Source organism: Engystomops pustulosus, chromosome 8 (genome assembly GCF_040894005.1).
Source record: "Engystomops pustulosus chromosome 8, aEngPut4.maternal, whole genome shotgun sequence".
Taxonomy (NCBI): domain Eukaryota; kingdom Metazoa; phylum Chordata; class Amphibia; order Anura; family Leptodactylidae; genus Engystomops; species Engystomops pustulosus.
Genome location: NC_092418.1, coordinates 112,848,442 through 112,873,367, shown reverse-complemented (window position 1 = coordinate 112,873,367; position 24,926 = coordinate 112,848,442). Strand labels below are relative to the sequence as shown.

General features: G+C 39.2%; 1 protein-coding gene across 1 annotated transcript; it reads right to left on the bottom strand.

Annotated features, from left to right (window-relative positions):
* Window positions 1-1,436: 1,436 nt before the first annotated feature.
* On the bottom strand, window positions 1,437-24,537 carry LOC140076170 (lactase/phlorizin hydrolase-like). Its single transcript, XM_072122680.1, has 17 exons — window positions 23,952-24,537; window positions 20,104-20,174; window positions 19,534-19,614; window positions 19,118-19,217; window positions 17,805-17,883; window positions 16,210-16,876; window positions 14,999-15,644; window positions 13,350-14,903; window positions 12,769-13,037; window positions 11,272-11,562; window positions 9,894-10,092; window positions 8,508-8,707; window positions 5,712-5,821; window positions 5,460-5,594; window positions 5,156-5,376; window positions 2,706-2,936; window positions 1,437-1,741 (listed from the first exon to the last, which is right to left on the bottom strand). Exons 1-17 carry the CDS (start codon window positions 24,535-24,537, stop codon window positions 1,437-1,439), a joined length of 5,745 nt encoding a protein of 1,914 aa, XP_071978781.1.
* Between the last annotated feature and the right edge of the window lie 389 nt (window positions 24,538-24,926).

Here is a 24,926-nt window from a genome sequence, read left to right as displayed (position 1 = left end):
GCTCTGCAGCACCACCTAGTGGTATAATATTTGGTAAGAGTTTTGCAGCACCAACTAGTGGTATAATATTTGGTAAGAGTTTTACAGCACCACCTAGTGGTATAATACTTGGTAAGAGCTCTGCAGCACCACCTAGTGGTGTAATATTTGGTAAGAGTTTTGCAGCACCACCTAGTGGTATAATATTTGGTAAGAGTTTTGCAGCACCACCTAGCGGTATAATATATGGTAAGAGCTCTGCAGCACCACCTAGTGGTATAATATTTGGTAAGAGTTTTGCAGCACCACCTAGTGGTATAATATTTGGTAAGGGCTCTGCAGCACCACCTAGTGGTATAATATTTGGTAAGAGTTTTGCAGCACCAACTAGTGGTATAATATTTGGTAAGAGTTTTACAGCACCACCTAGTGGTATAATACTTGGTAAGAGCTCTGCAGCACCACCTAGTGGTGTAATATTTGGTAAGAGTTTTGCAGCACCACCTAGTGGTATAATATTTGGTAAGAGTTTTGCAGCACCACCTAGCGGTATAATATATGGTAAGAGCTCTGCAGCACCACCTAGTGGTATAATATTTGGTAAGAGTTTTGCAGCACCACCTAGTGGTATAATATTTGGTAAGAGCTCTGCAGCACCACCTAGTGGTATAATATTTGGTAAGAGTTTTGCAGCACCACCTAGTGGTATAATATTTGGTAAGAGTTTTGCAGCACCACCTAGCGGTATAATATATGGTAAGAGCTCTGCAGCACCACCTAGTGGTATAATATTTGGTAAGAGTTTTGCAGCACCACCTAGTGGTATAATATTTGGTAAGAGCTCTGCAGCACCACCTAGTGGTATAATATTTGGTAAGAGTTTTGCAGCACCACCTAGTGGTATAATATTTGGTAAGAGTTTTGCAGCACCACCTAGTGGTATAATATTTGGTAAGAGTTTTGCAGCACCACCTAGTGGTATAATATTTGGTAAGAGTTTTGCAGCACCACCTAGTGGTACAATACATTTCATTAGGAGAGATATTAGGAATCAGTTATTTGTGATTTGTTCATGTATAACACTTGAAGCATTCATGTGCAAGGAATAAGCGGAAGTGGAAATTCTCCATCAATGACTGTGAAAAGCTGCCAATAGGGGCAGATGATTAAATAGTTATATTGTAGACAGAGAGCTCCCCCTAGTGGTGGCTGCAAGCAACATCAGCTTTGAAATTTCTTTCTATGGTGGAGAATAGAAAAGCTGTGTGCAGGCATTGTTTATGTGTTGCCGCTGTCATTGTAGGGGGTGGGTTGACTGGTGGGAGCCCCCTTAAAGCCAGGATCTGAGGTCACCATCATTTTTTGCATTCACACACGACACATGATGAGTGTTATATCGTTTATTTCCCCCCCCTGAATTATTCATGTTCATATTTTACATGGTTATACGACCACAATTAAAATAATTTAGACAATTTAGATTTTTTACGAAGTTTACAATACAAAACTGAAAATAAAATGACAATGAGGACTGCACCAAGTAAGAGGCCGAATTCTACATATAAAGCGATCGCTGCATCCGAGGTGGAGATTTCCAGTCCAAGGAAGTCCACGACTGGCGGCTCGTGCTCCTCTGGGGGTCCTGTAGTGGGGCTGATGCTGCTGTTGGTACTGATGCTGATACTGATGCTGCTGCCGATGCTGATGCTGCTGCCGCTATGACCGCTGCTGCTGCTGGTTGTGGGCTTGGCTGTTGTACCTGCTGGGAGGACAGGAGCATGGGTAAGTGTCTTCTATTTTTATCCTATTGTATATTTATATATAAGGATGAGACTTGTCCCAAATTTAAATGTTAAACCCGACCCTGCTACTTTTACAGAACTGACACTCTATTTTCAGTCCTCCCAGGGGCGTAACTAGGAGACAACGGGCCCCATAGCATACATCTAAATGGGGCCCCTTTTCTCCTTAAAAAAATTATATATATTCGTACGCATGTGGGTTACAATCATATAACATTTATACACTCATGTATACACACATTTACATACACATACAGTATATACACACATACAGCATAAGCATGCATACAGCATACACACTCCACATATACACCCATGCACCACATACATATTACATATACACACATATTGTGCCTACAATGCCATATACAGACCTATAACACATACATACAGCATATAAATACCCAAAACACACTCAATACTCCAGTTGCTGGGGCCCCCTGACTCTGCGGGCCCCATAGTGGCTGCTATGGCTGCTACCCCTGTAATTACGCCACTGAGTCCCATAGACAATGCGAGAGCACATCTGTGTAATCTGAATCATTGTAACAGGAGACATGGAACCCCCTTTTCCCTGATTAGTGGGGTTCAAGCAGCCAGACCCAAAGATCATCCTTTCAATGGGGGACATCATTATTGAAGAACACCTTAAACCTACACTGTATATACTGTGACCAGGGAGGGGAATGCCATCAATTTATTTATCCTGGAACTTATCCTAATGTTAATCCCTCCCACCACACTGATTATAGCTTGTGAATACATCAGCCTCAGAAATATTATTCATCATACAGAGAAAATTCTAATCAAGTAGGAAAAGAATTGCAGGTCTTAAAAAAGGTTATTACTCATTTTACTAACATAACACAATGAATATTACCAATTTTCACTCTTTGTATGGGTTCCGATACTTATTTCACTTACCCTCTGGAGCTGGAGTAGAATGGGACCCATTATGTGGATCAGGGAAGCCGTTGTTCAGAACCACAGATCTGTAGTATTTCACAGACTCTTTCGGAATACGTGGCAGATTTGGGTCCGTAAAGTTGACGTAATACAAACCGAAGCGTTCAGTGTAACCCGATGCCCACTCAAAATTGTCCATAAAACTCCAAGCTGAATATCCACGGAGATCCACACCATCGTACTTCACAGCTGCAGAATAGAGAGAGTGAACTAGTAGTTATGTACCTATACATAATATTGTAGTGGTTATACTCTTACATATGGGGTACATAGGGGGCAGTATTATAGTAGTTATATTCTTGTACATAGGGGGCAGTATTATAGTAGTTATATTCTTGTACATAGGGGGCAATATTATAGTAGTTATATTCTTGTACATATGGGGCAGTATTATAGTAGTTATATTCTTGTACATAGGGGGCAGTATTATAGTAGTTATATTCTTGTACATAGGGGACAGTATTAAAGTAGTTATATTCTTGTACATAGGGGGCAGTATTATAGTAGTTATATTCTTGTACATAGGGGGCAGTATTATAGTAGTTATATTCTTGTACATAGGGGGCAGTATTATAGTAGTTATATTCTTGTACATAGGGGGCAGTATTATAGTAGTTATATTCTTGTACATAGGGGCAGTATTATAGTAGCTATATTCTTGTACATAGGAGGCAGTATTATAGTAGTTATATTCCTGCACATAGGGGCAGTATTATAGTAGTTATATTCTTGTACATAGGGGGCAGTATTATAGTAGTTATATTCTTGTACATTGGGGCAGTATTATAGTAGTTATATTCCTGTACATAGGGGGCAGTATTATAGTAGTTATATTCCTGTAAATAGGGGGCAGTATTATAGTAGTTATATTCTTGTACATAGGGGGCAGTATTATGGTAGTTATATTCCTGTACATAGGGGGCAGTATTATAGTAGTTATATTCTTGTACATAGGGGGCAGTATTATAGAAGTTATATTCTTTTACATAGGGGGCAGTTTTATAGTAGTTATATTCCTGTACATAGGGGCAGTATTATAGTAGCTATATTCTTGTACATCAGAGGCAGTATTATAGTAGTTATATTCCTGTACATAGGGGCAGTATTATAGTAGTTATATTTTTGTACATAGGGGGCAGTATTATAGTAGTTATATTCTTGTACATTGGGGCAGTATTATAGTAGTTATATTCCTGTACATAGGGGGCAGTATTATAGTAGTTATATTCTTGTACATAGGGGGCAGTATTATACCAGTTATATTCATGTACATAGGAGGCAGTATTATAGTAGTTATATTCTTGTACATAGGGGGCAGTATTATAGAAGTTATATTCTTTTACATAGGGGGCAGTTTTATAGTAGTTATATTCCTGTACATAGGGGCAGTATTATAGTAGCTATATTCTTGTACATAGGAGGCAGTATTATAGTAGTTATATTCCTGTACATAAGGGGCAGTATTACAGTAGTTATATTCCTGTACATAGGGGGCAGTATTATATCAGTTATATTCTTGTACGTAGGGGCAGTGTTATAGTAGCTATATTCTTGTACATAGGGGGCAGTATTATAGTAGTTATATTCCTGTACATAGGAGGCAGTATTATAGTAGTTATATACTTGTACATTGGGGCAGTATTATAGTAGTTATATTCCTGTACATAGGGGGCAGTATTATAGTAGTTATATTCCTGTACATAGGGGGCAGTATTATAGCAGTTATATTCCTGTACATAGGGGGCAGTATTATAGTAGTTATATTCTTGTACACAGGGGGCAGTATTATAGTAGTTATATTCCTGTACATAGGGGGCAGTATTATAGTAGTTATATTCCTGTATGTAGGGGCAGTATTATAGTAGTTATATTCTTGTACATAGGGGGCAGTATTATAGTAGTTATATTTTTGTACATAGGGGGCAGTATTATAGTAGTTATATTCTTGTACACAGGGGGCAGTATTATAGTAATTATATCCCTGTACATAGGGGGCAGTATTATAGTTGTTATATTCTTGTACATAGGGGGCAGTATTATAGTACTTATATTCTTGTACATAGGGGGCAGTATTGTAGCAGTTATATTTTTGTACATAGGGGGCAGTATTATAGTAGTTATATTCTTGTACACAGGGGGCAGTATTATAGTAATTATATCCCTGTACATAGGGGGCAGTATTATAGTTGTTATATTCTTGTACATAGGGGGCAGTATTATAGTACTTATATTCTTGTACATAGGGGGCAGTATTGTAGCAGTTATATTCTTGTACATAGGGGGCAGTATTATAGTAGTTATATTCTTGTACATAGGGGGCAGTATTATAACAGTTATATTCTTGTACATAGGGGGCAGTATTACTTATAGAGTAATTTATATGGTTTGCTTAGTAAATATTTCTATACCTTTCAGTGCCTCATTTATATAATGCTTATAATAATGAGTTCTCCATTCATCATTTAGGTCTGTCCCGCGCTCAGATATCCCATTCTCTGTGATATATATAGCGGGGTTATTGAACTCTTCCTTTATCCAGCGTAATAACCTTCTTAAACCAAATGGCACCACTTTCAGCCATTCACTACCAGATCGCAGCCATGTCCGGTCACTCAGTAAATAAACGCCTCTGAAAAAATAAACAGAGAAATCCATACATTCTTTTATTTTTCATAGTTAGGATCTAATTCCAGTCTCAGTTGATCGTCTTACCTGTCTCCTTCATAAGCTTGGAAGTCTAGATCATAGACAGTTTGACCTGTCAGAACAGTAGTGTAATGGTTAAGGCAAAAGAAGTCGTACGTCCCTTTTATTCTTTGCTTCTCACTTTCAGTAAACTCTGGAAGCCTAGAGAGAAAACACAGGATAAACACATGAAGTGAGAGAGGCAAAGAACCCTAAAACATCACTACACAAAACGTGTAAGATGTGTGCTGGCCTTACTGTCTTTGTTGCTATACTCACCTGGTTTGAGGCAGCCCTGCAGCAAGGCTCCTTTCTCGAATACTAGTCTTCATAATTTCCGGATAATCTCCAGTTTTAAAAATAGGATATGCAAACCAGCCAGCGAAAAACTGAGTTAATAAAATTAAAAAGTAATTTTTTATTTATAAGAATATAACTACTATAATACTGCCCCCTATGTACAGGAATATAACTACTATAATACTGCCCCCTATGTACAGGAATATAACTACTATAATACTGCCCCCTATGTACAGGAATATAACTACTATAATACTGCCCCCTATGTACAGGAATATAGCTACTATAATACTGCCCCCTATGTACAGGAATATAACTACTATAATACTGCCCCCTATGTACAAGAATATAACTACTATAATACTGCCCCCTATGTACAGGAATATAACTACTATAATACTGCCCCCTATGTACAAGAATATAACTACTATAATACTGCCCCCTATGTACAAGAATATAACTACTATAATACTGCCCCCTATGTACAAGAATATAACTACTATAATACTGTCCCCTATGTACAGGAATATAACTACTATAATACTGCCCCCTATGTACAAGAATATAACTACTATAATACTGCCCCCTATGTACAAGAATATAACTACTATAATACTGCCCCCCTATGTACAAGAATATAACTACTATAATACTGCCCCCTATGTACAGGAATATAACTACTATAATACTGCCCCCTATGTACAGGAATATAGCTACTATAATACTGCCCCCTATGTACAGGAATATAAATACTATAATACTGCCCCCCATGTACAGGAATATAACTACTATAATACTGCCCCCTATGTACAGGAATATAACTACTATAATACTGCCCCCTATGTACAGGAATATAACTACTATATTACTACCCCCTATGTACAAGAATATAACTACTATAATACTGCCCCCTATGTACAGGAATATAACTACTATAATACTGCCCCCTATGTACAGGAATATAACTACTATAATACTGCCCCTATGTACAATAATATAACTACTATAATACTGCCCCCTATGTACAAGAATATAACTACTATAATACTGCCCCCTATGTACAGGAATATAACTACTATATTACTACCCCCTATGTACAAGAATATAACTACTATAATACTGTCCCCTATGTACAAGAATATAACTACTATAATACTGCCCCCTATGTACAATAATATAACTACTATAATACTGCCCCCTATGTACAATAATATAACTACTATAATACTGCCCCCTATGTACAAGAATATAACTACTATAATACTGCCCCCTATGTACAGGAATATAACTACTATAATACTACCCCTATGTACAATAATATAACTACTATAATACTGCCCCCTATGTACAAGAATATAACTACTATAATACTGCCCCCTATGTACAAGAATATACCTACTATAATACTGCTCCCTATGTACAAGCATATAACTGCTATAATACTGCCCCCTATGTGCAAGGATATAACTACTATAATACTGCCCCCTATGTACAAGGATATAACTACTATAATACTGCTCCCTATGTACAAGAATATAACTACTATAATACTGCCCCCTATGTCCAAGGATATAACTACTATAATATTGCCCCCTATGTACAGGAATATAACTACTATAATAATGCTCCTATGTACAAGAATATAACTACTATAATACTGTCACCTATGTACAAGAATATAACTACTATAATACTGCCTCCTATGTACAAGAATATAACTACTATAATACTGCCCCATATGTACAGTAATATAACTACTATAATACTGCCCCCTGTGTACAAGAATATAACTACTATAATACTGCCTCCTATGTACAAGAATATAGCTACTATAATACTGGCCCCTGTGTACAGGAATATAACTACTATAATACTGCCCCCTATGTACAAGAATATAACTACTATAATACTGCCCCCTGTGTACAAGAATATAACTACTATAATACTGCCTCCTATGTACAAGAATATAGCTACTATAATACTGCCCCCTAAGTACAGGAATATAACTACTATAATACTGTCCCCTATGTACAGGAATATAATTACTATAATACTGCCCCCTATGTACAAGAATATAACTACTATAATACTGCCCCCTATGTACAGGAATATAACTACTATAATACTGCCCCCTATGTACAAGAATATAACTACTATAATACTGCCCCCTATGTACAAGAATATAACTACTATAATACTGCCCCCTATGTACAAGAATATAACTACTATAATACTGCCCCCTAAGTACAAGAATATAACTACTATAATACTGCCCCCTATGTACAGGAATATAACTACTATAATACTGCCCCCTATGTACAAGAATATAACTGCTATAATACTGCCCCATATGTACAAGAATATAACTGCTATAATACTGCCCCATATGTACAAGAATATAACTACTATAATACTGCCCCTATGTACAAGAATATAACTACTATAATACTGCCCCCTATGTACAAGAATATAACTACTATAATACTGCCCCCTACGTACAAGAATATAACTGCTATAATACTGCCCCCTATGTACTAGAATATAACTACTATAATACTGTCCCCTATGTACAGGAATATAACTACTATAATACTGCCCCCTATGTACAGGAATATAACTACTATAATACTGCCCCCTATGTACAAGAATATAACTACTATAATACTTTTACTTTTACACTGATCTACTATCATTATTATTTCCGCTTTACCAGTTGTAGTGCTAAACCCTCTTAATACAAAATTATCTAAAAATACTAATCCTGTTTCCACTTACCATCATGTACCTCCATGCTCCCTCTATGTCATCGTGTTTATAGGGATTAATTGGTTCCGCCCATTCAGAGTTGATGGTGATGGAGATATTACCCCTCTGGGAGGCTCTGTATTTATCATTATACAGGTGCCATACTTCGGCGTGCGCTTTGAGCAGGTTATGTCCCGCCACATACACTCCAATCCCTCTTGATACAAGTCCTTAGAGGATAGAAAACGACTTGATTAGTACAACAAAGGCAAATATTTGCAGATAAGGAGGCAGCCACTAAAATTTCTTCTGTATGTTTCTCTCCAGGTAATTAGTTAAAATGGGTATTCACAAGTAGTAATTCAAGTTTAGAAGGAATGTGTGTATTCATGTTTGTCGGACTACCGGCATATCAATAAAGTTGTATCCTGTTTGTAAATCACCACTGTCTAATGTAATGAAATGACTCTGCTAACAGTAACTTTGTCTACACAGCAAAGCCCATATATGAAATGCAGAAATAGGAATTTGTGATTTCGAGATGACTATAGACTTCAGAAATAACAAATGTATGATAATGAGATGACTCTGCAAGTCCACACAACAAAACTAAAAGGTAATCTGCATAAATAGGGAATACATGATGGTGAGATGACTGCTGGCTATGCCCCACACTATATGCAAGGCTTAAAGATACACTACAGTCAAAGCTGATTCCTTAATTTAAACAAAAATTAAGGCGCAGACATAGGAAATGCACAATAATTAGATGATAGTGAAATGTCGCTGTTGACTCTGCCCATCCTACACAAAAAAGCTGAGAAGTAAGCTGCAGAAATAGGAAATGCACTATAATTAGATGACTATGCCAACACAGCCCCAGTCTTCACAGCAAAGCTGAAAAATAAACTGCACAGATGTGGATTACATGATAGTGAAATGTCTCTGTTAACTCTGCCCCAGTCTACACAAAAAAAGCTGAAAAGTGAAGCTGCAGGAATAGGAAATGCACTATAATTAGTCTACTCTGCTAACACAGCCCCAGTCTACACAGCAAAGCTGAAAAATAAACTGCATAGATGATAGTGAAATGTCTCTGTTGACTCTGCCCCAGTCTACACAAAAAAAGCTGAAAAGTGAGCTGCAGGAATAGGGATTCCAGTATGTTGTATCTACTCAATTGTAACAAATATTAAACCAAAAAGCTCAAAAATGTAAATCCATTAAAGTCAGCAGACCATTCATACCTCAGCTGCCTGCCTGGGTTGTATAATGGAGCATTTACTATACATAGTAAGATTATTGGATGGTAACACTAGCATCTAGTATATGCTAGTTAAGACATATTAGGGTAGTCCATTGCGGCATCACTTTTAAAAAAAATCTTTCTCCATGATTTAAATATCGAAAAATTACCTGGTGCAAAGACTCCTTCTCCATACCCAAGGTGGGCGATGATGTACGGCTCGTTCAGAGTGATCCAGAACTTTACTCTGTCACCAAGTCTTTCGAAGAGAACTTCAGAGTAGTCCTTAAACCATCCTACTATTGCCTCATTCTCCCAACCCCCGAGGTTCTGCAAAGCTTGAGGGAGATCCCAGTGGTAGATAGTCACCTGCACAGATGAAAGCATGTCCATCAGTGCAACCTTACGTAATGTATAATGACTTGCACTCTGTAACATCTTACCCCAGTTGGTCCAAACAGGTGCCATATTTATCCTTTGTCTGATGGGGGATAGCAAATCTAGAGCAACTTTAGACTCTTAGTTGCCAAAATTTGCACTGGTAATCGATGCTAGAAGTCTGGTACACCGTTGCAATTTAAGCAATACCAGCTTAGCTGCTCTTTTGAAACTCTTATGAGCTTCAGCTATTTTTGGTCTAATGGCCACAATGGGGCACATTTACTTACCCGGTCCTGTCGCAATCCCCGATCTGGACGGTCCGATGAGGATGAAGTCCGTCGTGATTCATGAAGATCGTGCACCCGAGTTCCCACATCCGTCACTTTCCTGCCGAGGTCCGCCGGAGTTCACCATCTTCTTCCCGGTGCTTGTAAGTGCGTGTCTTGCGACACAATTCTAAATGTTAAATCTTGCGCATTGTCCGAATCCGTTGAGTTGTCAGACGGCCGCCCCCCGATTTCTGTTGCGTGCAAGCAGGCGCGTCCGATCAAATCCAATTGCGTGTGCCAAAATCCCCTGTTAAATGCAGTGCAAAACGGAAATCGCCAGGAAACCGGACAAAAATGCGCACAGCGGACCCTTAGTATATGAGCCCCAATGTCTGCTTCATCACAATGTGACACACAATATGCAAGAAGTTATTTTACAAACATCTAACTCGGTAGATTTACCCAATCATCTGCCAAAACCAACCTGAGTGTGATTTTCGGAAATTGTTCATTGCTTCTACCCCATTTTGACAAGTTTGAGACTAGATACAAATGCTAAAAACCTTTCTGAGAAGTCACATCATATATATTTTTGAAAAGTGTTTTGGATTTCCCGTGCTGCAAATCTTTCATATCTCTTTTATCAGGGTGGAATATACCTTTACTGTTGAATGCTTCTGCTGTGGATTTTCATGTGCAGTTTCTGAGATCCCATATGAATAGTGTGGATTTTATGTGCACAGAAGTTAACTTTGTATTAAGTAGAGATACTCTGCTAAACATGCTTCAAATTTACCAGTTTTGTCAAGAGATTTTGGCAAAAAGTTGAATCCATATCCAGACTTTCTCCACCTAAGATGAAGTTTGCATGGAGCATGTGATGAGAATTCCTAATTACCTGGGGTGTGATCCCAGCCGCCAGTAAACCATCTATTAGGCGAGAGTAGTAATTGATGCCGGCCTCATTGATGTTGTTCTTGTTCCCATCGGGCAGAATTCGGGGCCAGGAGATTGAGAATCGATAATGTGAGACCCGAAGCCTTTTGAGAAGTTCTATGTCTTCATCTATTTTGTAGTAGCTGTTGCAGGCCACGTCTCCATTACCATCGTCTTCTATCTTAGATTCTGTATGAGAAAAAAGATCCCAGATGCTGATGCCTTTCCCGTCTGCCCTCCAGGCACCTTCAATCTACAGAGAAAGCAAAAAAAGTTAGTGACTGTTACTTCTTATTGTCTATAGTTTACATTGGCCATTGGCTACATCAACTGCAAAGAGTCCTTCCCACTCAACTACAAGAATTACTCAATGCACGTGACAATGAATACAGAAGAAGATCTTCCAGCCCATCGTGCTGTGGACCCCATCTGTCTTTGGTTACCATATATCAGTGATGGAATATATGAATATAAAAGCCAATCACTGGCCAAAGCATGGCAGAAGCCAATGGTGCACAAAAATAGTGAACCATTGGCTTGGTGAAGAAGGCTAAATATTTGACTGTCCTATATTTACCCATAAGCAACTTATTTCAGAGTTAACAACTAGAGATGAGCGAGTATACTCGTCCGAGTATACTGCTCGGTCGAGTATTAGCATACTCGGACCGGCTCGTTACTCGGACGAGTATCTCGCCGGCTCGAGATCGAGCAGTAAATTAATAAAATAAATTGAATAAAAGTATTTTTATTGTAAAAAAAAAAATATTACACATGTTTGCAGATGTTTTACTTGTAAGAACACATTGAAATAACACTATTCTTCACTTTCCAGGTGTGCGCGCGTGTCTCCCGCTAAGTTAGGAGATGTTCAGAACATCTGGAATGTGAAGAATATTGTTCTTTCAATGTGTTCTGCACTTAAATGGTCCTGTGTTCACTGTTTTTAATGTTTTAATTCTATTCTTCACTTTGCAGCTGTGCGCGCGTATCACCGAACCTATCGGGAGACACGCGCGCACACCTGCAATGTGAAGAATAGAATTAAAACATTAAAAACAGTGAATACAGGAGCATTTAAGTGCAGAACACATTGAAAGAACAATATTCTTCACATTCCAGATGTTCGTGCACATCTCCTAACTTAGCGGGAGACACGCGCGAACACCTGCGAAGTGAAGAATAGTGTTATTTCAATGTGTTCTTACAAGTAAAACATCTGCAAACACCTGAAATTTTGTTTTTTTGCACTGTTCTTTTACTGTTCAGTTTTATTTAAAAAATGCTCGGGTCTCCCATTGACTTCAATGGGGCTCGTTATTCAAGACGAGCACTCGAGCATCTGGAAAAGTTCGTCTCGAATAACGAGCACCCGAGCATTTTAGTGCTCGCTCATCTCTATTAACAACCAAAAGATGTATAACAATGTAACAAAAAGTGAATATGTCACCAACTTTACCTGAAATGAAGAGGAGGATACACCCCAAGCAAAGTCATCCCTAAATTCTCCATACAGAAATTCCTCTTCCTCCTGCAGGGGGATGCCATTGTTTCGGATAACTTCGGCATAGTAAATAGCTGTGCGTTTTGCAGTCCTTGGGCGGGAAGGGTTATTGAAATCCACGTGGTGAAGACCAAACCGAAGTCGGTAACCTTGAGTCCACTCGAAGCCATCCATAAGTGAGTTGATAGAGTAACCCTTCAGATTCACACCATCTAAACTGTGAGCTTTTAGGGATTATAAAGAGTCATTTATGTTAGTTGTACCCCAAAACTTAGAAACAAGGTCCCCAAATTTAATAAGATTACATATTTCTTTCAAAAACCGCCCCATGGTTGTCCACAAGTTGGGTGAGTATTGCAGTTCATTCTTTTCACTTAAATAGAGCTTAGCTGCAATAACAGACAGTAATTGGACAGACAAAACCACATGGACAGATGTGGTGCTGTTGTTGGATGGGTTAGTTGTTGTTGGGTTAGTCTGGACTTTATAAGTTCTTGACCATAGTTCACAATTAAACCTGAAAATTATGCACTTACCTTTCAGAGCTTCATCAATATAGGTCTTATGATAGAAAATCCTATCGGTGTCGTCAAAATTGGGGTTTCTATCCAGCGCAACTCCATTCTCGGTGATGTATATAGGGACATCTCCATACTCTTCTTTCACCCAGTTGAGCAGCCTCCTCTGGCCCCAGGCCACTGCCCTGAGATTGTCTGCAGCTGTCCACGGCCAGCTATTATCAAACTCTTCTGCAATGTCAATATCATTTTGAAAATGCGGAGGGGTCAGTCTTGTAGTTTTATGTTGGACTATCTTTGTGGTATAGATGTTTATGGAGAACACATCGGCTGTGCCTTGGATATAGGCCTTCTCCTCTTCTGTAAAAGCTGGAAGCCTGGAAGATTGGAGACCCTGGAGCTCACTCTTACTGGACATCTGCCATTTCATCGCCTCTGGGTAGTCGCCATTTTTGAAGATTGGATGTGCAAACCACCCCAAGGTAAACTGTAAGTAGCGGTCTGCCGCTTCTATGTCTCTTGGTTGCTTGTGGTTTTTGGGTTCCACCCAATTAGTGTTAAGGCTCAGAGAAATGACACCACTCTGAGAATTTCTATATTTCTCGTCGTAGGTATGGTAGACTTTGGCATGGGCTTTAATAAGATTGTGAGCAATTCTGTAAGGAGCATATGCAGGGTCATCCTTCACTCCAGGTGGATAGAGACCAATACCATAACCGACTGTAGCAATTGTGTGGGGTTGGTTGAAAGTCATCCAATACTTGACCCGATCTCCAAATGTTCTAAAACAAAAATCTGCATAGCTGTTAAAAGCCTCGAGGACTGTGTCATTCTCCCAGCCACCAATATCTTGGAGAGCCTGAGGAAGGTCAAAGTGGTAAAGGGTCACCATTGGTGAGATGTTGTTTGCCAGGAGGCCATCAATAAGCCTATTATAATACTCAACACCCTTATCATTGACTGGGCCTTGTCCAGTTGGGAAGATTCGAGACCACGAGATAGAGAATCGGTAGCTGTTCACCCCCAGACTCCTGAGCATGTACAAGTCTGCGTCCAACTGATTGTAACTATCACAAGCAATGTCCCCATTGCCATTTTCAAAAACATTTCCTGGAACATGTGAAAATGTGTCCCATATACTTGGTCCTTTTCCATCTTCATTCCATCCTCCTTCGATTTGATATGCTGAGGTTGATACTCCCCAGTAAAAATCACTCGGTACTGTAGAATAATGATACATGTCCCTTTCAAAGGCGGACTGTCCCGAGAACTTATCCCATACAACTTTAGCTGTTGAGGGAACTTCTGATGCTGGTAGAGCTGGTAACTTCTTCGCATGTACCCATTTTGCCGGAAGAACTTTTTTGCCTGATTTCGTTCTTGGGAATCCATTATTTTCAGCGATGTTGGAGATAAGATAGGCAGATTTTTTGGGGGTTCTTTGTCTATTTTTATTTTCAAAATCAACATGATGTAAACCAAATCTTTGACTGTATCCATGAGGTCCTTCAAAGCCGTCCAGGAGGGAACGGACTATATAGGAGTTTACGGCTACATTGTCGGTCTTGACAGCTGTAAAGGGAAAAGATGAACATGAAGTTTAGGACACAATACAATCTTATTTTAAATTATTGAATAAAATATATCACATAATTTTATCTCTTTACCTTTCAAGGCTTCATTTATGTAAGCCGTCAAGTATTCCACCCGAGCCACATCATTGAAGACCTCTCCAGTGCTTGGTGTCGGCATACCGTTTCCAGTAATATATATGGGGAGTCCTCCCTTTCCATATTCTTCTTGGACGAAGTTCAGAAGCCTTCTTAGACCCCATGGCACCACGTAGATCCACGGAGATGAGGTGGTCGGCCATGATCGATCCACATGGGTTTCAAATCCTCCAATATTATTATAATCAGCCGCACAGCTCTGGCCTCCTGAGGCACTGAGTAGTCGGGAGGTATAGTGGGAGATGCCAAGGAAGTCTGCTGTGCCACTGATGTAGGCCTTCTCCTCCTCAGTGAATGTGGGCAGCTCGGCCACGGTAGAGGAACATTGGGTATTTATGTTTTGGACTTGAGTCTTCAGAACCTCAGGATAGTCTCCATTGACAAGTATAGGATGGGCGAACCACCCAAGCATGAACTGGAGGTATCGCTCGGCAGCACTTACGTCATCTGGATTAGTAGGGTTTAGGGGTTCTGCCCAGTCTGAGTTCAGAGAGATTCCCACCTGACCCTGCTGCGAGGCTCGGTGCTTGTCATTGTAAACATGCCAGGCCTTAGCGTGAGCTTTCACAATGTTATGGGACACCTGTGGCATACAATGGAGTAAATGTGATTATAGAAATATTTATTCATTCACATCCCAATGTTTTATGATGTGATAACAGTTTGTATGGAATTAAGCATTTGAGAATCTTTTGATACAGGATGTTCTGCACTATAATAATTACTTGGGCAGACAGTGGGACATTATTTATTAACCGATAACAAATACTACTATGTATTACTTTACTGGTCATTGAAAGTTAATGTTCTTAAGCAGGCGTCCAAAAAAAACTGCCCAATACTTTCTTCACAAAGGGGACCTCCCACCACCTCCACCAACCGAAGCCCTTTGTCTCTGTTAAAGGTATTGTTCTACTTATGCTGAAATTTTATGGAATTTCTACTTATGGAATTTTTTTCTCTATTCCCACCATTCCAAAAACAATCTGTTCCATTATTTTTGTCTATGCTAATTATGCTCCCTACAGTCAAGTGGGTGGAGTCAACAAAGGGTTTGTAGAAGTGGTAAAATGAAATCTTTCATAAAATAATCATAAGTTATTGCATATTACCTACAAATTAAATTTCATTTCATTAGCATTTTGTACCTTGAAGGAGGCATTTCCTGGATCTTGGATCCCAGGTGCATGTTCTCCGGTCCCGTATCCAGCGTAACTGACAACCCAAGGTTCATGGAATGTTATCCAATGCTTAACCCTGTCTCCAAAATTTCTGAAGCAGAAATCGGCATATTCCTCGAATGCCTGGATGGTGGATTCATGTTGCCAACCTCCAGATTGCTGCAGAGCTTGGGGCAGATCCCAGTGATACAAAGTTACCATTGGTTTGATGTTTTCTTGGATTAACCTGTTGATTAATTTGTTGTAGTATTTCACACCCGCTGCATTGACTGTGGAGTTCAGTCCTGTTGGGAATATTCTGGACCAGGAGATGGAGAAGTGATAGACCTTGGACTGTAGGCCCTTCAGTAGATACACGTCATAGTCAATCTTGTTGTAGCTGTCACAAGCCACATCAGCTGTTGCATTGTCATTAGCTTGACCGAGTTGTCCATAAACATCCCATATGGATTGTCCTTTATCCCCCTCGGCCCAGCCCCCTTCTACTTTGAAGGCAGAAGAAGAGGATCCCATGAGAAAACCTTCAGGGAATGTGTCCTGCAAGAAGTCATCTCTCTCTGACGATGTCTGACTAGCAAATCTCTGCCATACTGTGGTGAATGCCGAGTGAGATGTTTTTGCCGGATGCTCTTGCCTGAATTACAGAATGAAATTTCAATTATTGATTTGGTTCCTACCCAAAATATAACATTTGCCATAGACTAGTAATTAAGAAATATATATTTTCGTAATAATTAATTTGGATGCCGATTTTTTTAGTGACAACAGGAAGTTCAGCCATATTGATTGTTCTTTTCTAAGAAACTAAGACCAATCATATGAGTCAATGTATCATGAAAGTTCTTTGGGGACAAGTTGGCCAATACACAAACAAATTTAGGCTATATTCACACTGCCGTTGCCCGCCCGTACCGTACCGCAGCGGGCAACGGCAGTGTACGGGGAGAGGAGGAGGAGGAGGTGAGCACAGCTCACCCCCGCCCCTCTCCATAGGAAGTTATGGCGCACGGCGCCGTACTACGGACAAAGATAGGACATGTCCTATCTTTTTCCGGGGTACGGAGCGGTATGGTGCCACATGTGTGCTGCACCGTACTGCTCCCGTAGGGCGCCGTACGCCCATTGACGTCTATGGGGGACGTATATCGGCCGTATATACGTCGGACGTATATACGTCCCCCATCCGGCAGTGTAGCCTTACACTGTGGTTTATACAAAGCATGAGAATAAGAGGAGCAAAGGGTTTGCCACTGCCTAAATTATATTATTAGATATTCTATAAGCCCAAAAAGCAGGTGGTTAATACCCCTACAGTGCCCCCTATAGAGAAAATGAGGGATTACAGTTCCCTTTGAAATTAATAGTGTAAGGAACAGATGTCACTGGACCTCCAAAGCGAGCAGACGAAAAAGAGAACAATCAAGACTCAATCAATCAACAATCAAAAAAGAAATGGAACAAGTATCATGAGTATCATATGTGCTTGAAAGAATAGGAAGTCTCCTAATGTTTTCCAGTAGATTTATAAAAAAAAATACTAAATTTATCATTTTGTCACAGACCTTCTTTCATTGTCATCAGACTGAAATATGAATTGACTGATATCATAGCCTATTAAAGCTGCACCAGACCTGTCCAATCCTGCAAAACAAACAAATCAATAAGAATTACATAGATTCTATAGAGTAACACCATAGTGTTACAGTATTACACATTCACTGAAATCTAGGTAGAGTCTGAGAAGAGAAATCATTTGAAGGCCAATTTACTCCCAAATCATCCCCTAATGGCCCATGCAACATCTTTTCATTACAGACTCACCCATCCTATAAAGAAATTCCCTGCTCTCTCCTGCCTCCAGACCTCCTTTCCCTGGAGCTTTCTCTATCCCACATCATGTCATTAGGCTTCCTGCAGGTCATGCTTGATGTCAAGAGAGCTGCATTACAAGGTAGCTAAAAGAGGCGGGGCTTTCCTTTGCCATCCTGGAAAACGTACATGTTTTCCCAGAACCCCTAGTGGAGCATCAATGGCTATAAATCTCCACACGCCTACAAGGCACCTTTATTGGCAGTCACCATAAGGCTGCATTCACACACATGTATGGGGGAAGTATATACGGCCGACGTATGTACGGCCGATATACGTCCCCCATACACTTCTAAGGGCTCACGGCATGGTACGGGTGCGGTACAGTGCAGGAAAAGATAGCACATGTACTATCTTTTCCCGTATTAAGGCACCGTGGCCCATATGATCCTATGTAGAGGGGTGGGGATGAGCAGCGCTCACCCCCTCCTCCTCTCCACGTGCGCTGCCGTGTGCCTGCCGTGCTACGGTGCGGCGGCCACACGGCATTGTGCATGTAGCCTAAGGAGAACTCTTACTTTCTGACCCTAATCACACTCACTCTCACTCAACCAAACCAGTCTCCTACACTGTACTGAAGAGACCAAACCATGTTGAAACAGCGCTGTCTACAGTTGGGAATATCTTCTTTCTGGAATAGATATAGTGGTTTGGTTTTAATCCAGAATCATGTCATAAGGCTTCCTAAAGGTCATGCTTGGTGTCAAGGGAGCTGCCTTAAAAGTTGGCTAAAAGAGGCATGGATTTCCTTATCCCACCCTGGAAAACTTATTTGCATATATAGGGCTCTGAATTAAATGTCGATTTAAACTATGGAGGCTTGAGGTTAAACGTATATTACTGATTTTAACTTAGTTGTATGAAATGTATTGGGCTCAACAATATGAAAGAACTGATACTCACCTCGCCAATCCAGTGCGTCTCCTCTGATTTAACAGGAAGTGGCCATTGAGCCAATGACAGTCTAATTTAAAGTTTTATTTAAAATATGACATCAGTAATTTACCTTTAAGCATTTGAAAAGCAGAGAGATATTTTGCTTCTATGGAGCTGCAGTCCTTCAGAATTAAGCTGAAAACCAACATGTCCAGACCTTTCTTCATGTTCTGTAATGATAAAAGCCGAGGCAAATTAGAAGGATACAAAACGTGGTGAAGAACTCCTGGACAATAGCTTCAATAAGGACCTCCATAGCTGTAATCCTAAGGGTATTCGCTTATTTTAGTTTCCATCAATGGAGTTACTTGAAGCTTCTAGATCCAACATTTGCAACGTGGCTCTCAACAACCATCATGCTGATTTTCCTCAATAAGGGTGACCATGACCTCTCGGTTTCTCTTGACACCAATGACCTTCCTCTTGATTTACAGTAAGATCTGGAGAGCTGTTTCAGCAGAATAATACTTGATGTTGGTTTCTTACCTGTTTTACCATCCATGGTTGCAGCTGGTCCACATCAAGACAGTCAAGTTCTATGTTGAGCGCGAGAAAGTCAACTGTGTCCTAAAATATAGTCAATTGGTCAATGGGTGGACATCCTACAACATCATTGTGCATGTAGTAAAAGGGCCATCACCAGGTTGGTCTCCTGGTCAGTGAGAACCTTTAGACTATGACCTTTAGTATGACTAGGTTTGGAAATAATGGAAGTGAAAATGTGCAAAGACCATGACCATGGCATGGGAACACTAGGATCCTCTGTTTAGGATGTCAGGAGATGCGCTGGCATCAAGCAGCACATGTGAATATTGGGAATTAACTTGATTGCCTGGGGAAGCACATTCCAGAACATTGATGCAGCTCATGAATAGTCTGGGAAGGGACAGTAGAAGGTTTGGGTTATGGAGGATGGGAATCCCAAAAATCCCATTTCCCAAAAATGCATCGTGGAAGAGGAATAATATTTGAACAGTTTAATCTTAGGCTAAGTTGTCTTAAAATATTTCATTTTCTGATGATGGAGAATAAATCTGAAAAGAAAACTGTAATTACCAGGACTTTAGGTCGTATTGACAGTGATGTGCTTAGTGAAGCCGATCCCAGAGCTATAGATAACCGTCCACCTACAGATACAAACACAACATCACCTTATATATATCTATACAGAGGTTTTGTTTGTAGATAGCGCCAAATCTGCTTCCCTTCGAATAGAAGTTATATAGAAGTTGTTAAAATTCTAGATATCAGCAGCAAGCGCTAGAGGGCGCTATCAACATGTACACGTCTACAGCTGGTACTGAGTACACGGAAAGTCGACAAATCTGACTTAATTGTGCCCCAATTCAGGTAAACATTTAGATGGGAAGAAAATCCAGTGCAGCTCGCACCCCCTTCTCATGGTGGGACCTGTAGCGGTGGCATTATCTGACACTATGGCCCATATGCAACTGATAAATAATATTGTCACTAAAGGGTCATATATTTAAATATGCAAATTTCTTACAACCTTTCAATCATAACATGTGACTGCAACCTGAACAGCCACGTGCATCAATCTTATCATATTCCAATAAATAACTTATCTTATCTGTGTGCAGAGTTCAATCACAGTGATCACTACCATATGATATTACATGTCACCCAAAGACAAAAGAGGATAATATCGAGAGCAGAAGATTTATATAGGAATTCAGAACAATGATTCATTTTACACATGGGGCAGTATTACAGTTATAGTATAATATATAGTTATATTCCTGTACATAGGGGGCAGTATTATAGTAGTTATATTCCTGTACATAGGGGGCAGTATTATAATAGTTATATTCTTGTACATAGGGGGCAGTATTATAGTAGTTATATTCTTGTACATAGGGGCAGTATTATAGTAGTTATATTCCTGTACATAGGGGGCAGTATTATAGTAGTTATATTCCTGTACATAGGGGGCAGTATTATAGTAGTTATATTCTTGTACATAGGGGGCAGTATTATAGTAGTTATATTCTTGTACATAGGGGGCAGTATTATAGTAGTTATATTCCTGTACATAGGGGGCAGTATTATAGTAGTTATATTCTTGTACATAGGGGCAGTATTATAGTAGTTATATTCTTGTACATAGGGAGCAGTATTATAGTAGTTATATTCCTGTACATAGGGGGCAGTATTATAGTAGTTATATTCTTGTACATAGGGGGTAGTATTATAGTAGTTATATTCATGTACATAGGGGGCAGTATTATAGTAGTTATATTCCTGTACATAGGGGGCAGTATTATAGTAGTTATATTCTTGTACATAGGGGGCAGTATTATAGTAGTTATATTCTTGTACATAGGGGGCAGTATTATAGTAGTTATATTCCTGTACATAGGGGGCAGTATTATAGTAGTTATATTCTTGTACATAGGGAGCAGTATTATAGTAGTTATATTCCTGTACATAGGGGGCAGTATTATAGTAGTTATATTCTTGTACATAGGGGGCAGTATTATAGTAGTTATATTCTTGTACATAGGGGGCAGTATTATAGTAGTTATATTCCTGTACATAGGAGATAGTATTATAGTAGTTATATTCCTGTACATAGGGGGAAGTATTATAGTAGTTATATTCTTGTACATAGGGGCAGTATTATAGTAGTTATATTCTTGTACATAGGGGGCAGTATTATAGTCGTTATATTCCTGTACATAGGAGATAGTATTATAGTAGTTATATTCCTGTACATAGGGGGAAGTATTATAGTAGTTATATTCTTGTACATAGGGGCAGTATTATAGTAGTTATATTCTTGTACATAGGGGCAGTATTATAGTAGTTATATTCTTGTACATAGGGGCAGTATTATAGTAGCTATATTCTTGTACATAGGGGGCAGTATTATAGTAGTTATATTCTTGTACATAAGGGGCAGTATTATAGTAGTTATATTCCTGTACATAGGGGGCAGTATTATAGTAGTTATATTCTTGTACATAAGGGGCAGTATTAAAGTAGTTATATTCTTGTACATAGGGGGCAGTATTATAGTAGTTATATTCTTGTACATAGGGGGCAGTATTATAGTAGTTATATTCCTGTACATAGGGGGCAGTATTATAGTAGTTATATTCTTGTACATAGGGGGCAGTATTATAGTAGTTATATTCTTGTACATTGGGGCAGTATTATAGTAGTTATATTCCTGTACAAAGGAGCAGTATTATAGTAGTTATATTCTTGTACATAGGGGGCAGTATTATAGTAGTTATATTCTTGTACATAGGGGGCAGTATTATAGTAGTTATATTCCTGTACAAAGGGGCAGTATTATAGTAGTTATATTCTTGTACACAGGGGGGCAGTATTATAGTAGTTATATTCCTGTACAAAGGGGCAGTATTATAGTAGTTATATCCTTGTACATAGGGGGCAGTATTATAGTAGTTATATTCTTGTACATGGGGGGGGGGCAGTATTATAGTAGTTATATTCTTGTACGTGGGGGGGGGGGCAGTATTATAGTAGTTATATTCCTGTACATAGGGGGCAGTATTATTGTAGTTATATTCTTGTACATAGGGGGCAGTATTATAGCAGTTATATTCCTGTACATAGGGGGCAGTATTATAGTAGTTATATTCTTGTACATAGGGGGCAGTATTATAGCAGTTATATTCTTGTACATAGGGGGCAGTATTATAGTAGTTATATTCCTGTACATAGGGGGCAGTATTATAGTAGTTATATTCCTGTACATAGGGGGCAGTATTATAGTAGTTATATTCCTGTACATAGGGGCAGTATTATAGTAGTTATATTCCTGTACATAGGGGGCAGTATTATAGTAGTTATATTCTTGTACATAAGGGGCAGTATTATAGTAGTTATATTCTTGTACATAGGGGGCAGTATTATATTAGTTATATTCTTGTACATAGGGGGCAGTATTATAGTAGTTATATTCTTGTACATAGGGGCAGTATTATAGTAGTTATATGCCTGTACATAGGGGGCAGTATTATAGTAGTTATATTCTTGTACATAGGGGGCAGTATTATAGTAGTTATATTCTTGTACATAGGGGGCAGTATTATAGTAGTTATATTCCTGTACATAGGGGGAAGTATTATAGTAGTTATATTCTTGTACATAGGGGGCAGTATTATAGCAGTTATATTCTTGTACATAGGGGGCAGTATTATAGTAGCTATATTCTTGTACATAGGGGGCAGTATTATAGTAGTTATATTCTTGTACATAGGGGGAAGTATTATAGTAGTTATATTCTTGTACATAGGGGGCAGTATTATAGCAGTTATATTCTTGTACATAGGGGGCAGTATTATAGTAGCTATATTCTTGTACATAGGGGGCAGTATTATAGTAGTTATATTCCTGTACATAGGGGGAAGTATTATAGTAGTTATATTCCTGTCCATAGGGGGAAGTATTATAGTAGTTATATTCTTGTACATAGGGGGCAGTATTATAGTAGTTATGTTCTTGTACATAGGGGGCAGTATTATAGTAGTTATATTCTTGTACATAGGGGACAGTATTATAGTAGTTATATTCTTGTACATAGGGGGCAGTATTATAGTAGTTATATTCCTGTACATAAGTGACAGTATTATAGTAGTTATATTCCTGTACATAGGGGGCAGTATTATAGCAGTTATATTCTTGTACATAGGGGGCAGTATTATAGTAGCTATATTCTTGTACATAGAGGGAGTATTACATTTTGCTTCTATACTGTATCAAGAGATAAGGATAATCCACGAAGCTAGAAAGGTATATAATCACATTATTTATATTTAATTTATATATTTACTGACTAAATACTTCAGGTTATAAAATTCTGTAATACTGTAAAAATATAATAATTCTAGAATCCCCCGGGTCCCACTCACCTCCAGCAGAATACTTCTGGTGATATAACGTGTATACTCTCTCATGGGCGTCTAGAAGAACCTGCAGGGATTGGGAATCTGTGACATCTTCATGAACATCAAATGTTATCCAGGTTTGGACCAAGTCTCCCAATGAGTGGAATGCAAATTCAGCATATTCTGCATAGGCATCTGCAGGGCTAGCGCCAGTTTTGGGATTCTCTGTGGATATTCTCTTATGGCTTCCGTCAAATAAGATTACAATTGGTTTAATGTTGGCTCCATTCAGCTCCTGAAGAAGGGTCCTGTAACACTGCAGTTTCCCATTAAGGATCTCCTTGAAGGACCCAGAGTTCAGGCCTAGTCGGACCTTGTAGTAGGTGACGCTATACTGCTGTAGGGTGGGAATTTGGTCTTTCAGGTTATTGATCACCTTACTATTACACCCAAAGACTCCCGATGTCTCCACTTCATTATGGAGACCATTATCTTCAATGCTGTGCAAAGGTCCAGCAATGGCCAGGAAGTTTCCAGGAACTGCAGCATTGAGGCTATAACACATGGATGAGAGGAGAAGCAGCAGGACCTCCGGCCAGGCTGGTGCCATCCTGGCTACTGGATACCCAAACCTACTCGTCATGTCACTTATACAATGACAAGGCCATAAAATGGAGGTTCGCTGTGTTATCACTAGTGTAACATTGCAGAAGAACTAATCACTGAGAGATAATGAGGCTGCAGGGGCCATTGTCATTTCTAAGCTATGTATATGGTCAAAGCGTTACATAAATATTCAAGAGTCCAAGGGAAAAGTCTACTGATAGGGCCACATACATTAACAACCGACGAGGTCAAGGTCTGGCCATAAACTTATAGAAGAACTCTTTCCATTTATACTGGTTAACCAGACTTAGGTAATGCATACCTCAGTGTCTGTAATTGGGGAGTAACATATTGTGTATTATTTATCAGTTTTTCCCTCTTAAGACTCTAGCT

Coding starts and splice junctions, on each gene's coding strand:
- LOC140076170 (XM_072122680.1), bottom strand. CDS start 24,537: ATGGCACCAGCCTGGCCGGAGGTCCTGCTGCTTCTCCTCTCATCCATG. Junction 19,218..19,533: donor AACCATGGATGGTAAAACAG/GTAAGAAACCAA, acceptor TTATCATTACAG/AACATGAAGAAAGGTCTGGA. Junction 10,093..11,271: donor CGGCTGGGATCACACCCCAG/GTAATTAGGAAT, acceptor TCATCTGTGCAG/GTGACTATCTACCACTGGGA.